The 16,162-nt window shown below is 50.6% G+C and overlaps 1 protein-coding gene across 3 annotated transcripts in view; it reads right to left on the reverse strand.

Moving 5' to 3' along the window:
• Ap2a2 (adaptor related protein complex 2 subunit alpha 2) overlaps positions 1–16,162 on the reverse strand; it is a 72,427-nt gene that overhangs the window by 14,651 nt on the left and 41,614 nt on the right. For 2 of the 3 annotated variants that reach the window (XM_048361672.1, XM_048361671.1), the window contains exons 8-15: positions 15,112–15,262; positions 14,538–14,706; positions 11,772–11,909; positions 9,315–9,497; positions 8,705–8,802; positions 8,249–8,480; positions 7,978–8,151; positions 1,962–2,128 (exon numbers count right to left, since the gene is read on the reverse strand). In XM_048361672.1, coding sequence (XP_048217629.1) covers positions 1,962–2,128; positions 7,978–8,151; positions 8,249–8,480; positions 8,705–8,802; positions 9,315–9,497; positions 11,772–11,909; positions 14,538–14,706; positions 15,112–15,262 — 1,312 coding nt within the window. The remainder of the gene's footprint in view (positions 1–1,961; positions 2,129–7,977; positions 8,152–8,248; positions 8,481–8,704; positions 8,803–9,314; positions 9,498–11,771; positions 11,910–14,537; positions 14,707–15,111; positions 15,263–16,162) is intronic. The other variant, XM_048361673.1, reaches the window with a different exon arrangement.

The raw sequence follows: 16,162 nt of genomic DNA on the forward strand, positions 1-16,162 counted from the left end.
TTCCAAAGGGTCTACACCTTGACGCTGGGCAATGTAGAGACAAACAAAATCCATGTTAGAAAGGTAGATAGTCCAGCCTCCTTCAGGCAAGCTGTACCCAGCAACCACACCCACCACTGTTCCATCTTGTGCCACAGGCCAAACAATGACCTTAGTGGCCCCAGTCAAAGCTGCCACAAACACCAGCACAGGCTGCAGTTCCACGTGCCCCAACAGCCAGGTCAACAGGGACAGGGCAAGGGAAGCCAGGGTACAGGGACCTACAGAGTGGCCACTGAAGATGGGGAGCAGCAGAAGGAGCCTCAGGCCATCAACAACACCCACTTACTTGCTCTCCTCCACCAACCCACTTCCAACAGAACAATAGCTGCTCTGGGGTCACCTGATATACTACAAATGCCACTGTGTGAGCCCAGTCCACGAACCACCAGCAGCACTTGGCCCTACCAGTAGCAGATTCTCAAAACTCCTAGTGAGGGACACTACAGAAAGGCCAAGATCACTTCCTAGAGCACATTAGTCACCATTTAGCCCACAGCCAAAGCAGAATAGTTAGCAGCTCCCCCCAACTCCAGCCCAGGTCAGAAAAGACAGTGGCTTCTCACGACCCTAGCCCAGGTCAGAGCAGACAGTGGCTTCTCACGACCCTAGCCCAGGTCAGAACAGACAGTGGCTTCTCACAACCCCAACCCAGGCCAGAGCAGACAATGGCTTCCCCCAACCCCAGCCCATGTCAGAATAGGCAGTGGCTTCCACCATAGCAGCTTTGGACCTGGGTTTTCAGTGGTGCTTTCAAATCCCAAACTTAGCAATTCTGAAGTGTTAAGAATCTGTTTTCAGCCAGAAACGCAATGTGCACCAAGACCACATCATCCTAAACCCATCATTCCTAAAAGGATGTAAGAATCAGTGTGCAAAATGAACACAAATAAGTAAAAATATCTAAAACAACAAATCCTACCAACATCTTCAAGAGAGGGGACCAAGGGCCATTCCTGAAGCTCCCTAATCTATACTCGGGACGGAAACTCAGGACGGCCACAGGACAGAGGTGCAGGAGCCTCACATTGCCTGCAAACTGACACAGCAGGACCAGGGCAGAACAGGAGGGAATCTGCCTGAAGCAGCATGAAAGAGTAAGTGCTGGAAGAGAAGTCTGACAGCTCCATTTTGAAAATGGGAGATGATTGGGGGGGGGGGGGGGGTGTTGGGCAAGGGGCACACAGGAACACAGGTACCAGACTCCTATAGAGTCAGGAAGGAAGAGCCAGAGGCAGGCACCTTTGAGCTTGGCCAAAAGGATCACTGAGTTCTTCCTGAGGAGTCCAAGGGAGTAATTCCTCTGAACTAATAGACTGTTTAACAAAACAAATACCAAGGAAGCAGAAACGTGTTTTGTCAGGAGTGGGGGGACACAAATGGAGAGAGGAAAGGTGAGCAAATGCAGTCACTATATTCAATGTGCATTATGTAAAGACTGAACTGTGTAACCTGCAGATAAGGATGGGAAGGGAGGAAATGGGGAAGGACGATTAAAGGGGTGACACTGCTCAAGATGCACTGTGCTCAAAACCCTAATTTACAGAATTAAAAGCCTTTCATACAATTATAATATCATCATCATCACCATCACCACCATCAAAATAGCACATAGCTAGAAGGCAAACAAAGGCACAGTGAAAAGTTAAAAGCACCAGACAAGAGGACAGAAGAAAGGAAAAGAAAAAGAGCCAGAATCATTTATGAAGTACCCTAACCAAAAGGAACAACTGAGACCACATAATTATACCCTTAGGTACAAGCAAGACAGCTCACAGCCAGGTCAGGTGGCCTGTCATCCCAACAGCATCCAACAGCAGCCACCTCAATCAGGCAGTGACCAGAGGTCAACGCGCTGCCCAGCTCTGCACAGCTGACCCTGGTCACACCATCCACCTCTGAGACCGAGGAAACCTGGCTACCTGGCAAAGTTGTCTTCGGAGCCCGGAGCAAGCGGTGCGACCGCAGAAGCTGAGTCTGAAAACACGTCCACCAGCAGCCCGCCGCCGCCAGAGGAAGGAGGGGGCCCGGCAGGAGCAGGGGGAGCAGCCCCCAGACCCAGCAAGTCTGCCGACGGAGAAGGTGTGGACTGGAAAAGAAGGAAGAAGAGTGTCAGCACATGCATTTGGACAAGGGCAAACTCTGGGCACTCAAACATATACAGTGCCTCACGATCCCCACCCCTTGCCCCCCCATCCATTCTTGGATCAAGCTGCAGGAGAGCCAATGAGCAGCCAGAGACTGGCAACCAGCAAGCGAGGCTGACAGCCACACTCAGAAGCAAACACACCTCAACTCAAAGTCAAGCTGAGATAATCACAGATTCACAACTCAATCACAACTGCAGCTAGCAAACAGCCTGTATTTTTCCACAAATGTTATCTAAAGAAAAAAAAAATCTTAAAAATATATTTACCATCAAAGTGAGTGAAACCCAGTCCTGGAGAAGTCTGTAAGATACCGTCTCCAAAATAACCAGAAAAAAACCAACAGGCTAGAGGCATGATGGCTCAAGTGGTAGAGTACAAACTGAGCAGAAAGCCCGGCAAGTGCAAGGCCTTGAGTGCAAATACTAGTACCTCTAAAAAATGGAAAGAAAAGAAGAGCATGCAGCCAGGTGTGGTAACACGGGCCTATAATCCTAGCTATTCAAGAGGCAGAGATCAGGACTGCAGCTCAAGACCACAGGCAAAAGGCGAGTGAGAGTCCAGTTCAACAAGTAAGTCAGGCATGGTGGTACAGGCCTGCTATCCCAGCAAGGCAGCACAGGTAAGAGGACAAGAGTCCACAGCCAGCTCCAGGCAAAAGCACAAAACCCTACTCAAAAAGACAACTAAAATAAAAAAGGGTTGGGGGCATGGCTCAAATGGCAGAGGGCCTGCCTAACAGGTGGAAAGCCTTGAGTTCCAACCGAGAGGGATGGGAGTGGGGGCAAGAAAGCCATAAATCCTCCATTTTCCAAAAGATAAAAAAGTAAATGAAAACGACAGTCTTAGTTCAATCATCATCTTAGTTTAAAAAAAAAAAAAACCCACCCACTTTTCTAAGACGAATTTTCAGTCCTGGGCAAAAATGTAAGAGACTCTGAGACCTCTGTGACATCACACAGGATGAAGGTGCAGCTGACTGGCCTCACACGCACGCACCTGCCACTGGCACTCTGCATTCCTAGGGGTGGACACTGGGCCCAGGGCCCTCTAGAGCTCAGCTATGTGTTCCTAGGGGTGGACACTGGGCCCAGGGCCCTCTAGAGCTCAGCTCTGTATACCTAGGGGTGGACACTGGGCCGAAGGCCCTCTAGAGCTCGGCTCTGTTCTGCTCTGCTAGCACTATAGTGCCTAAGAGCTCAGCCACACCACAAAGCTGATTCAAGCACCCTCAAGCTGTACACCAAGACTACTGGCATTTCATGAGCAAAACTCAGAGGTGTGAGGGGCTGGGGATATAGCCTAGTGGCAAGAGTGCCTGCCTTGGATACACGAGGCCCTAGGTTCGATTCCCCAGCACCACATATACAGAAAACGGCCAGAAGCGGCGCTGTGGCTCAAGTGGCAGAGTGCTAGCCTTGAGCGGGAAGAAGCCAGGGACAGTGCTCAGGCCCTGAGTCCAAAGCCCAGGACTGGCCAAAAAGAAAAAAAGAAAAGAAAACTCAGAGGTGTGAGACATCCTGCCTGGAGACTTCCAAAAATATTCCTGGACATTCATGAAAGCAAAAAACAGAGCTGAGTCTAAATCCTAAGGCTCTTTAAATTAATACAACATGACTTTTACTCATTCTGAACCGATCTTTCCAAGAATGCAACTACCCTATGTGATCCATTTCCCCATGTGGATACACAGAGGGGACACTGGCGAGCCACAGGACCCCTTGCACATGGGCAAGGCCTTCAACTGCCTCCTTCCTGCCAAGCAAAGCACGCTGAGCATGTGGAAATGGAATGGTAGCACAGACAACCGCACACTTCTTTGTACTGTGTTCTCTAAAGGCACATGTAACACTACGTCATATTATGCATGTCACTTGACGATGAGGCATTCCAAAGCCTCTGTTGTGCAAGGGGGTGGAAGGTAAGTGGACTGAGAGCCCTCAGACCTCCAAGGCCCATGGCAGTTGAGGCAAGCTTGACAGGACACAGCTTCTGTTTGAGGCGAGCCCCACAAGGGGCCTGAAAGGACCAAGGACGAACTGCACTCCTGGATCCCCTGTGGAGCTGCACACTTCCCTCAGAGGAGCCAGAGAGGGCAGCCACCCAGGTCGCATGTACTCAAGAGAAAGGCAGGGGGCCTCAGAAGAGCACGTGGCACCTGTGGCCCACCTGCAGGTGACAGCCAGATGCAAAGGTTCAGGAGCCAGCTGCCAAAGGCCAAGGGTGGCCAGAATTGGGAATTATGCAAACAACATCTGCAGCCCGAGGAGAAGATCTCTCCTCCATGTCTATTCAGACGACTGACACTGGTTCTGGAAAAACTTCAACTGTATCTGTGGATTCCAAATGCTTTCTGTCCTATTAAGTCAGATACATAAACTACAGTTACACCAACCACAAAAGCAAGGTGCCAGCAGGAGAGGCCAGCAGGCCCAACACTCCACACCCTCTGCTTCCTTCCCTATTGTCTCCCTGGGTTTGGGGAGACCTTCCCATAACATAGCCTTTGTGACTGAACACTCAAGCTACACATCTGCTCTCCAACAGGAACAATGGCAAGAAGTAAATAAAAAGCTTCCTGTACACAACCTCAGGTCAGGCCAGCCTGAGAGATGGCCGGCCACCAGGGAGACTGGCAGTCACCAGACAGGCCTACAACCTGAGGACCATGGTTATCTGTGCCACAGGCCTCTCCACCAGAGCTCACCCACCAAGAAGAGACTTTTGCAAAGAAAACAACACATGGTCTCATATCATCCTGTTCTTAAATAAGAGACTTTGGCCGTACTGTTCCAGACAAAAAGTACCAGTAACATTCATGTGAAGCGTCAACACCTGAATGCCACCTGAGAACAAGGGAAGGGTGACTCTCCTCAATCCTGCTCCTTCTTCCTCAACCTCCAGCCCCGGTGGTGACCCCTTGGAGGGGCCTCCCACTGGATCCTCTGACACCCTAGTTTTCAGGGCAGAGGAGGACACTTGCTCACCACTACCGATGCTGCTGCAGACACTGACATGCTCAGCACCCACCTGCTAGGCGCCCCTTGTAGTCAGGAAGAACGTGCACAGCCTACAGTGGGAAACCTGCTGAACTGACCCTGGGAAGGTATCAAGACCAGTCTTATCTAGCTGCTGTCTCCAGCATGTGGTTCGTGCTGAGCCATACTGCTGGCACCTCGGCCTGTCCATGGCTTGTAGAAAGCTGAACCCGGGAAATGCGCAGTCATACTGCACTGCCCCTGGCTAGTGTGGAAGTGAAAAACCCACTTATGAACCAGACAGAGACCAAGAACAACAATTACAGCGGCTCCCAGAGCCCTTGTCTGTGCCCACAGAAGCTTCGAGGAAGGCCAGGAACACCTAGAACCCTAAGTGAACACATCGTGGTTGCTAAAGCACTTCCTAGTAACCTGCCTAAGCTGCACAAGTCAGGACACCCTACTAGCTAGCCTCCTGCCTAAACAGCTCCTCAGACATCAGCTCACTTTGCCTACGCCTATGGCCTCTCCGCAAGACACAGCTGCTGCCCATTCCCCGGCATGGGCTCTAAAAAATGAGCCACAGCCCCCCCCCACCCCTACCCATGGGGCCTAAAATACCACAACACACCCACTTAAGAATGAATCCACAGGGCTGGGAATATGGCTTAGCAGTAAAGTGCTTGTCTTGCATGCATGAAGCCCTGGGTTCGGTTCCTCTGCACCACATATACAGAAAAGGTCGGAAGTGGCGCTGTATCAGGTACCTGGTGGCACAGTCCCTCAGGAGAAGTGCACAGATAAAGGGTCCCAGCTCTACAGAGCACATTAAGAAATGCCAGCAGAGGCTGAGCACTAACCCCATGACCACTCATGCACCCAGAGAAGGACCACACCTGGACAGAAAACATGTACTTCTCATTGACTGCGACACCAATTAGTCATTAAATTCAAGCGGTTAGAAGTCACCACAAAGGCGGAAGAAGGCAGAGTGGTGCAGCAGTAGAATCTTAAGGAAGGGAGGCGTAAGGACCAAAGGAGGGATCCAGTTGCTAAAGAACCTGAGCTGAGGGGGGGAAAAGGAAAGAAAGCTACCTGATGAAATTTCAGGTACAATATTAATATGAGGGGGGGGGTCTTATTTGTACACTGCATGAGATTTTCACCAGTCAAAAGTAATCATTTTTAAAACAAAAACTTGTAAATTCCTACATATGCATTATGCAGCTCAGTTGATAGAGCCAAGTACAATCAATCCCATATTGTCATCAGCTGTGTTTAAACTGTATGCTCTGCTGAGTGTTTCCCTGACCTTAATTCTGTGAAAACATATTTGCCAAAAAGCAAACGGTGCTCAAAAAGCAAGGCAGAAGGTAATGTATTTAACTAAAGGGAGAAAGTGAACATTTTAGATTTGTTGAAAGGTAAAATGTCTTTTAGTAGGCACTGAACTGCATTGGGGGAGGGGGTGGGGCGAGCAGACAAGCATCCATAGTGTACTACTGAACTCTGCTTCCGTACATATGGTTTTTCCACAGCAGTGATCTCCGAGAACTGTATCCCAGCAGATACCAAAGGGCTATGATAGAGATCTCACCACAGGCCAGCCTCCATCAGGCAGCTCACAAGGGGACCCCAGTGAGGAGCAACGGGCTCAGATGTAAGCATACTCTTGACAAGCAAACAACCCAGGCAAGGTCTTTCCTTTTTTTGTTTGTTTTTGATTTTGCCAGTCCTGGGGCTTGAATTCAGGGCCAGGGCACTGTCCCTGAGTTTCTTGTGCCCAAGACTAGCACTGTACCACTTGAGCCTCAGCGCCACTTCGGCTTTTTCTGTTTATGTGGTACTAAGGAATCGAACCCAGGGCTTCATGCATGCTAGGCGAGCACTCTACCACTAGGCCACCTTCCCAGCCCCAAGGCTCGGTCTCTCTCAGCCCAGTACGCATCGCTGTATAGCCTGTTCTGGTGAGATGGCTATAAACAGCACTCATTCCTGTCTCAGCATCAGCATGCTGGAGCACTTCCCCCCTCCTTTTTTTTTTTTTTTTTTCCTTTATTTCTGCCAGTAGCAGAGCTGTCACTCAGCTTTTTGCTCACGGCTGGCAATCTACCACTTAAGCCCTATCTCTTCTTCTGGCTTTGTGCTGGTTAATTGGAGATAAGCCTCTTGGACTCTTCTGCTTGGGCTGGCTTTGAACCTCAATTCTCAGATCTTAGCCTCCTGAGTTAGAGCTAGCACAGGCAGGAGCCACTGCCCAGCTCTCGGCATTCCCTATATTCCTAGGGAGCAGAGAGCAGTTCACAGGGACACAGCTGCTACGAAAAGTAACACTGCCGTGGCAGCAAACACCACGTCTCAGAGTTCCTACTTCAGTAGGAAAAGAAAATACAAATGCAACTCTCAAAAGAGCATTTTCCACCCACTAAACACCAAGGGTCTTATTTCCATAATAATCTCATCACATCACATAAAGGAGAAAGTTGCTGTGCTCCAACTCACTACGGAAACCCTCCAAGATGTAGTACTGCAGGAGAAGCAAGTGACACAGCTTCTAAAACAAATCAGCACAGACAGAATCAAGCTGGCTGGCCTTGAGAAGCCAGTGTCACACAGACACACTCCTGGGACAAGAGGCCTGGAGAGCCTAGGTGCAGGAGCACGAAGACCTCAGGGGAGGGAGGGGCAGACACTAGACTCTGGGCACATGCCCGAGTTAACAAAACTTGTCTCCACCTGGCACATGCTTTGCCAATCACCCCTCAGGGTGTGGGGTACTGGTGAGGCCTGGGTGCCCAGCAGCAAGGACCCACCACAGCACTGGTGCTGGCCGGGGTAGGCTCAGGGCCCCCATTCACATCGATACTCCGGTCCCGCTTGGTCTCTTCCAGGTCAGTCACCGTGCTTGGGCCCTTCTTCTTCTTGAGCTTGGCCAGGATGGAGGACTCACGCTCCGGGAAGGGAGGCATTTCTTCTAGGACAGTTGCCTATTGTGAAGAACAAAGGGTCAGCCTGGCCTAGCCCCCACGCTCAGCACCAGCCTAGAGGCTCCAGTGCCAGGAAGCGCAGCCAGGTGGCCCATACCAGAATATCAGTGCTGGCCACAGTGCTCAGCCGCAGGTACTCCACAGCCCGCTGCTGCAGCTCCACATCTGCATTCTTCAGCTGGCTGTCGCTACGCAGCACGTCCTGGATGGTGGGCTTCACTTCCGGAAAAAGGTTCACAAACTTGATGTAGGTGGACAGCAAGAGCGCCCGCGTAGGGACACTGCACAGGTGGAACTTGGAGTGAAGCAGGTTGAACTGTATCAGAGGACTTGAGAGGCAAAGAGAGCAGAGGTGAGGACTCCTGTTACCTTGCCTGTCCCCATCATGCACACAGCCTGGCACCTGTGGTGGTGAGCAGGAAGACCTTGTGCTAAAGCAGAAACCTCCACATTTCTGCCTGACTCAAAATGCCAGCTTGGGGGGGGGAGAGGGAGGAACGGGACAGGAGAGCCCAGTGCAGAGTGCACCACACTGCTTCCTGGTATCTCTTACCTAGATCGCGGGTCCCCAGCTATCAAGTTTCCAAACTCGCCCAGGATGTAGCCGCCCACTTTGACTAGGTTCTCATGGCACGCTGGAGCCTGCAAAGCCTGGAAAACCATGGACGCCATGAGCCAGGGGTCGGGAAGCACTACAGCAGAGGGTCTGGAGACAGGCTCAGCATAATGATGAGCCAAAGCAAGGACTGCCAGGCCTGCTGGGAAGCTACCCCAAAGCTCAAGACTGCTAGTGCCCCTCATGCCCTGGGCCTTGCCAGCAGAGGAACAGGGCAAGCAAGGTCAGCAGCTGCTCTCCCAAGGCTCCCTGGGTACAGCCAGACCCTCCACGACCCCTCAGATTCCAGAGGCAGATTCAAAATAGGAAGCCGCAGGCGGTAATTTCAGGAAGCCCTTCAAGAGCCAGTGTCTCACCCCAGATGCAGTTTTGGAAATTAGGGTTAGAGGAAAGTGGTGGTGGGTATAGGGCACTAGCAGTGGGAGGAAAGAATCCCAAAGAACTGCTGAGGGGAGCAGAAAGGAGACACCCACATTAACTTGAGCTTGGGCACAGCTGCCCCTGAGATGCACCCCACCCTTCTGCACCTGGAGACCCTGGGCTGTACCTCAAACACTGTCTTGGCCGCATAGCCCTGCACGTCGTCACGATTGATGACGATCTGAATCACGCGGTACCACACCTCTTCGCTCACGTAGTCTCCAGCGATGCGAATCAAGTTCAGGATGGTGTCCACATACCAAGTGTAATCCACTGCATACTTCTCAGCCAGGATGGCAACTTTCAGCACCTGTAGGGAAGACTGGCTGGTCAAGCAGGTGCCCCACAAGCAATCAGCAACACCAAGGACCAGCCAGCGCCAAAGCTGTGTGAGGCTTCAGAAAGACCTAAAACTTGAGGTGCATGAGAAGATTCACCAGATTAAGAGAAGCCAGTTGACCTCTGGGGGACAGCTGCAATGGCAGTGACCTAGCCCAAGTGCAAAAGGCTGCACAGCTACATCCAGGCCACAACTCTGCTCCTCATCACCCCACTGAGGCCAGTCTTGCCCCTTATCCCCAGGCCACAACCAAGTCAGCCCCAACCCCCATCCAGAGCTCCTTTCTCCTGGCAGGTCCTCCTCATCATCCCCCAAGTGTCTCCTCCCTCCTCGACCCTGCAGGTCTCCCCTTTTCTTCATGACAGCCTCACCTGGTCACCACCCTACACTGCCCAAGGAGCCACTAGGCATATACCCACAAGCTACCGCCTAGGCAGCTCTGCCTCACTGTCCAAAACTGGGGTCAACTCCAAGTCTCCTTCTTGCACTCTCCCCCCAAGAGCGTCAGCTGCCATCGCAACATGCTCCTCGTGTAGCTGCCCTGTCTCACACAACTCTGCCATTCTTCCTGCCATTCTCTCCCATGACCTCCACACAGGATGGGCTCCCTAGGCTGGCTGTCTATGTGCTCTACCACCTCCTGCCGTTAAAAGGACCCGATGACACTTTTAGAACATCAAAACACATGGTCTAGGATGGGAGAGCAGCTCAGCAACAAAGCATTTACCTAGCACGCACAAGGCTCTTGTTCCATCCATAGTACCTAGCACCTACTACCGTGTTCCATCCTCTGAAAAGGCAAAAGCACCTGATCTTGCAGCCCAACACTGACCACACAGCCACATGCTCAGCCACAACCCCACCCTACCTCAACTCTTGACCAAGAGCTCCCACCTTCTTCAGGAAGTCTGTGAGGCCCCAGAACATGAGGGCAGTCTGCATGTACCCCATGCACACATGCAGACCACTATTCTGCCCTCCATCTGCCTCCCAGGGTGGAAAGACTCCCTGTGGGCCACAAAGCAGAGGAGAGGTGCGGCACTCATGCAGAGACAGAAAGACATGTGACTAAAGGTAACAGAACAGTCACTCAGCACATAAAAGGACACCAAGCAAATGTTCCAACCCTTCATACACAGCTATGCTGACAGAAGTGTTCTGCTGTCTCTGCTGGATGGATACACCCAGAGCAACATGAGGAAGGTCGTCTGACAACTGCAAGCCCTAAGCCAGCCCTACCCGACTTGGGCCACATTGCCCAGGCCGGGTCAGAAACAGCCCCTGTGTGAAGCTGGTGAGTCACTTAGTGACACCCAGACATGGCCCACTAGCCTTCCTCGACACAGAATGCTCCCTCTTCCCACATCAGCTACTACAGCTGAGTCTGGAACATCCACATCCCCAGGGTCTAAGCAGGGGAGGCTTGGTCTCCATGGTGGCATTATCAGGAGTGGCAGTAGAAGATGCCAAGGTCACTTGGCATATCCTTGAGAGGCCTGTGGGGCTGTGGCCTCTTACTTTCTCTTCCTGTCCACGATGTGAATTTTGCTCCATCACATACTCGCCACACAACATAGAGGAAGGGTGAGCACATGCAGTCATTGTAGTCAACCTATCTTTTTAAAAACTGAACTCGGGGCTTGGAGTGTGGCTTAGCCGTAGGGTGCTTGCCTAGCATGCATGAAGCCCTGGGTTTGATTCCCCAGCACCACATATATAGAAAATAGCCAGAAGTGGCGCTGTGGCTCAAGTGGCAGAGTGCTATCCTTGAGCAAAAGGAAGCCAGGGACAGTGCTCAGGCCCTAGGCTTAAGCCCCAGGAATGGCAGAAAAACAACAACAACAACAAAAAAAAAACCCTACGTATCTTGATGGTAGAGATGGGAGGGGAAAAATGGATGTGAACGATGGAAAGGGTGACAATGATCAAGGTGCATTATACTCATAACCTGACTCATGAAACTGTAACTCCTGTACAACTACTTAATTAAAAAATAGCATAACTAAGTAAAAATTTTTGTCTACTACAGCCTCATTCAGATCTCAAGCATCCAAGTACTAAAAGAGAGGAAGGAGGCCTGCTAGTGATAGGTGTGGTAGGTGTTTCAACACAGAGAGGGAAGCTGACACACAGGAATGAACCTCTCGCGCACAGCCTCCCAGAGAGAACTGCCAACCATGGATAAGACAGTCCAGCCGGGACTTACATCCCCGGCAGGCAAGGACTCGGGCTGTGAGCACTCACAATCTCCTCCCGGATGGAGTAGTCAGCCGTTTCCAGGTAGCTCAGCATCTCGGCCACAATCTGCTGGGCGTTGCTGCGGTCACACATGGCATAGAGCAGGTCCACGGCCCGCTGCCGAACACTCACGTCCCGCTCCGTCTGGGACACAGAGCAGACAGTTGAAGCGCCACCTACGAAGTACACTCCGGAGGCAGTCACCAACGCTGACAGTGTGTGGCCCATGGGTGGTGGCCACAGGCTCCAGGCCCTGCTTCCTTCAGTCTTGTCAGAGACTCTCTCTGCTCCAGCACCCACTCAGGGAAAGCCCCACTTACTCACCATCTGTACCAGGGGCCCAACAGCGTAGGTCAGAGACCTTCACCTTACTCCCACTCTCTCTGCTCTCTGTACTTGGAACAAAGGGTCTGGACAACCTAGATTCCAGCTCTGTCCATTCACTGCTACTGTCCACTGGCCAGGTTCTCTGAGGAATGTGCTCAGGGCCCGGTAGATAGGTCACTGAGGTCTCTCTATTGTGTGATCACAGTCTAGCACCTTCCGAAGTTATGTCACCCAGTAACTCCATACAAGGCAGGTCCTTGGACCCCACCCTAGTGGCATCAGATTAAGACCCCAGAAAAGCTTCATAGAACAATGATATCTGGAAACACATTAGAGGTCCAGGTACCTAGCAGTGATAGAAAATGGAGGAACCCAGTGCAGGACAGAGGGCCTCCAGCAAAGGTTGGAGCAGACTGAGGCAGGTGTTGTGTTATCTCTGATACAGGCAAGTACTAGAAGAGACATCAAATTAGGACCAGCAAGAACTCAGCCTCAAATTCACAGCAAACACTGAATGCAAGTTACATACAACATTCAGGGCATCACCAGACACTACCCAAGACTAGGCTCTAAGTTCCCTTCCACCTACAATTTCCTTACACACTTGTGCTAGTAAGCAAATCAAGAATGTGCAGACACTGTGTGTATGCATCATAAAACACTAGCAAAATCACCTGAGACTCACAGGTAAGCCCAGGAACATATACTTTGACTAGGCTCTTTCAACTCTGGGGCTTGAACTCAGGGCCTGGGCATATCCCTGAGCTTTTTGTTTTTTTTTTTTTTGCTCAAGGCTACAGCTCCACAACCTGAGTCACAGTGCCACTTATGGCTTTTTCTGCATAGTTTATTGGAGATAAGAGTATTTCCTGCCCCAATTGGCTTCGAGCCACAAACCTCAGAACTCAGCCTCCTGAGTAGCTAGGATTACAAGTCTGAGCCACTATCACCTAGCACAATTCTGGATTTTTAATCCTTAAAAAATCTGAGAAGCACTGGGAATGGGGTAGTGGTAAAGTGCTTGCCTTGCATGCACAAAGCCCTGGGTTCAATTCCTCAGCACCACATAAACAGAAAAGGATGGAAGTGGCTCAAATGGTGGAGTGCTAGCCTTGAGCAAAAAGAAGCCAAGGATAGTGCTCAGGCCCTGAGTTCAAGCACCAGGACCGGAAAAAAAAAAAAAATCTGAGAAGCAGCTGGCTCATAGGCTCATGCCTGTAATCCTAGCTACTCAGGAGGCTGAGATCTGAGGATCACAGTTAGAAGTTAGACAAGGCAGAAAAGTCCCTGTGAGACTCTTACCTTCAAATAACCACTCAAAAGCTAGAAATGGCACTGTGGCTCAAAGTAGTAGAGCACTAGCCTTGAGCAAAAGTGCTCAGAGAGAACACCCAATCCCTGACCAAAAAAAAAACTGAGAAGGTAGGCCAATAGCTCAAGCCTATAATCCTAGCTACTTGGATGGCAGAGAATGAGGCTTGCAGCTCAAGGCTAGCCCAAATAAAGAATATTAGAGACTGTATCTTAACCAATGTCTGGGTGCAGTGGTGTGTGCCTATCATCCTTAGCTATGGGGAAAGCACAAATAGGATGTTTGCAGTCCCAACAAGCCCAGGCATAAAGTGAGACCTATCTAACCCCTCTGTACATCACCTTTACAATAAGAATAAATTTTTTAAGTAAATAACGTAGAAGGGGTGGTGGAGTCCCTCATACAATAGATGCCTGCCTAGCAAGCCCGAGGTATTGGAAAAAGTAGGCCTAGGGGCATGGTTCAAGAGGTAGAACACCTGCCTAGAAAGCATGCAGTCCTGAGTTCAAACCCCGTACTACCAAAAATAAGATAAAAAATTCTTGAGTGAGGGGCTGGGGATATGGCCTAGTGGCAAGAGAGCTTGCCTCGTATACATGAGGCCCTGGGTTCAATTCCCCAGCACCACATATACAGAAAATGGCCAGAAGTGGCGCTGTGGCTCAAGTGGCAGAGTGCTAGCCTTGAGCAAAGAGAAGCCAGGGACAGTGCTCAGGCCCTGAGTCCACGCCCCAGGATTGGCCAAAAAAAAAAAAAAAAATTCTTGAGTGAATTTTGCTTTACAAAGCATGAAGTTTCCTGGGAATAATAACAGACATTTCATCTTTCCACCCAAACCAGAACTATTTCTCTTTCCTGAAGAGTGCCACAGGAGGACATGCTTGGCCCAGAGGCCAGGACTGCCTGGGTGGCTGCATTTGGCCACTGGCATCTCTCCAGAAGAAACAAGCTTTGTGGTCTCCAATGACAATAATTCACGGCAGAAAGGGTAACAACTCCCACACTCAACAGGCAAGTCCTCCCTATACAATGGCAGGGAACCGGAGCTGGGCCCTCTGCTGAAGGCCAGGAAGCACCTCCCCACCTCTAGCCTGCACAGGAAGGTTAGCCATACTGATCCAGTGCTGGCATACCTTGAGGGCATTGATGACGGTCTCGATATGGGTCTTGACAGCCTCATGGGAGAACTCAGAGCTGGCCAGGGTACACATACTCTCCAGGGCGAGGTAGCGCAGGTTGGTCTCCCGGTGCTGAAGAAATTGGCCCAGCTGGTTGCAGGCGCGGACAAGCAGGTTTGGCTCGCTACAAGAGGGGGACGTGGTAAAATTTTTTAAATGGTGGGGGTTGTCATGGTAAGGAAGCCCATAGTGAGGAGGGGGCACCTTGCACCCCTCTGCTAGAGATGGACACAGCCATGTCAGCCATGTCCACAGCCCCAACAGGCCTCAAGCCATTCAGAGTGCAGCTCCATGCTCAGCAAAGCCCATAGTTCACAGAATCTGTAGGAAGACAAGAGAAACCACCCAAGGACAGGAATGCTGGAGGCTAGAGGAGATGCTAAGGGTGAGGGCAAGACAGCAAAGCCACCAGGGGGAGCTCCGAGGGCAGAGAGGTCTAGAGAAGGGAGAGGGGGAGCTATTCTCACTAGAACAGACCAAGGGCTAGGAACAACACCCCAGCAGATGCAAGCGCCACCCTGTGGTTTACCTGTCATGGTGGATGATCAGGCTGATGGCCTCAAACAGGACGGCGTTCTTTGCATTTGAGTGCTGGACTTTTTTCGACTTGGGTGGTTCCTGGGCCTTGTTCAGGATGGTTTCCAAGCACTCAGTCAGGCGGCCTCGCACTGCAGGATCTTCTGGGCAAGACAGGATCGTTAGCTGGGCTCCTGGCCCTCAATCTACCCAGCCCTGGCCCCTGGGCAAGAGCCCCCCAACCAGCTGTACATGTCATGGGCACTGCTGAAACAACTGTTCATGTGTACATGTGTGCATGGCTGGGAACGCTTGCAAAACCAAGTGAGACAAAAGTTGGTAAGCAACGCTATTCCTGAGTGGAATAAACATGAGAACTAAAAGGATTTAGCAACTATGGAAGCCATACCTGCATTTTAATGCAACTAACTGGCAGAGCACTTCTGCTGAGATTAAGAGATTAGTCATGAGAAAATAAAATCCAAAAGACAAGAGCAAAGCATGATTAAAAAGCCCAAGGGAAAAACTTAATAAACCCCTACCTGCTCTGACTGACTAAAGAGAACATTATAAACTCCAAAATACAGAGAAGAAATCTCTCTGTACAACACCTTAATAATTACAATAAAATTGTTTTGAAAAATAAAGAGAAAAAAATAAAATTCCATTAAAACCACAAAACAAATAACAGACAAAAAGGAGACAAAGCTACAGCTGGTGGCTCATCCCTGCAATCCCAGACACTCAGGAGACTGAGATCCAGATCATCACATCAACCCAGGCAGAAAAGTCCATGAGATGCTCTCTCTAAAATAACCAACATAAAGCAGGGCTGAAGGAATGGCTCAAGTGGTAAAACATCAGTCAAGCAAGCAAGATGAGCAAGCGTGAGGCCCCAGTGCCAGCAAGAAAAACAAAATAAAAATATATACGAACTCATATACAAGTACGTGTAAACTACTTCTGATATTCCAATATTTTTAAATCAGCAGTACGTTCAGCCTGTTACAGAACAGCCCTTTGGCAACAGCACACTGTGGAAACTGGAGCCCAGGTGTCAGGGC

The sequence above is a fragment of the Perognathus longimembris genome, chromosome 13, assembly GCF_023159225.1.
Source record: "Perognathus longimembris pacificus isolate PPM17 chromosome 13, ASM2315922v1, whole genome shotgun sequence".
NCBI lineage: Eukaryota > Metazoa > Chordata > Mammalia > Rodentia > Heteromyidae > Perognathus > Perognathus longimembris.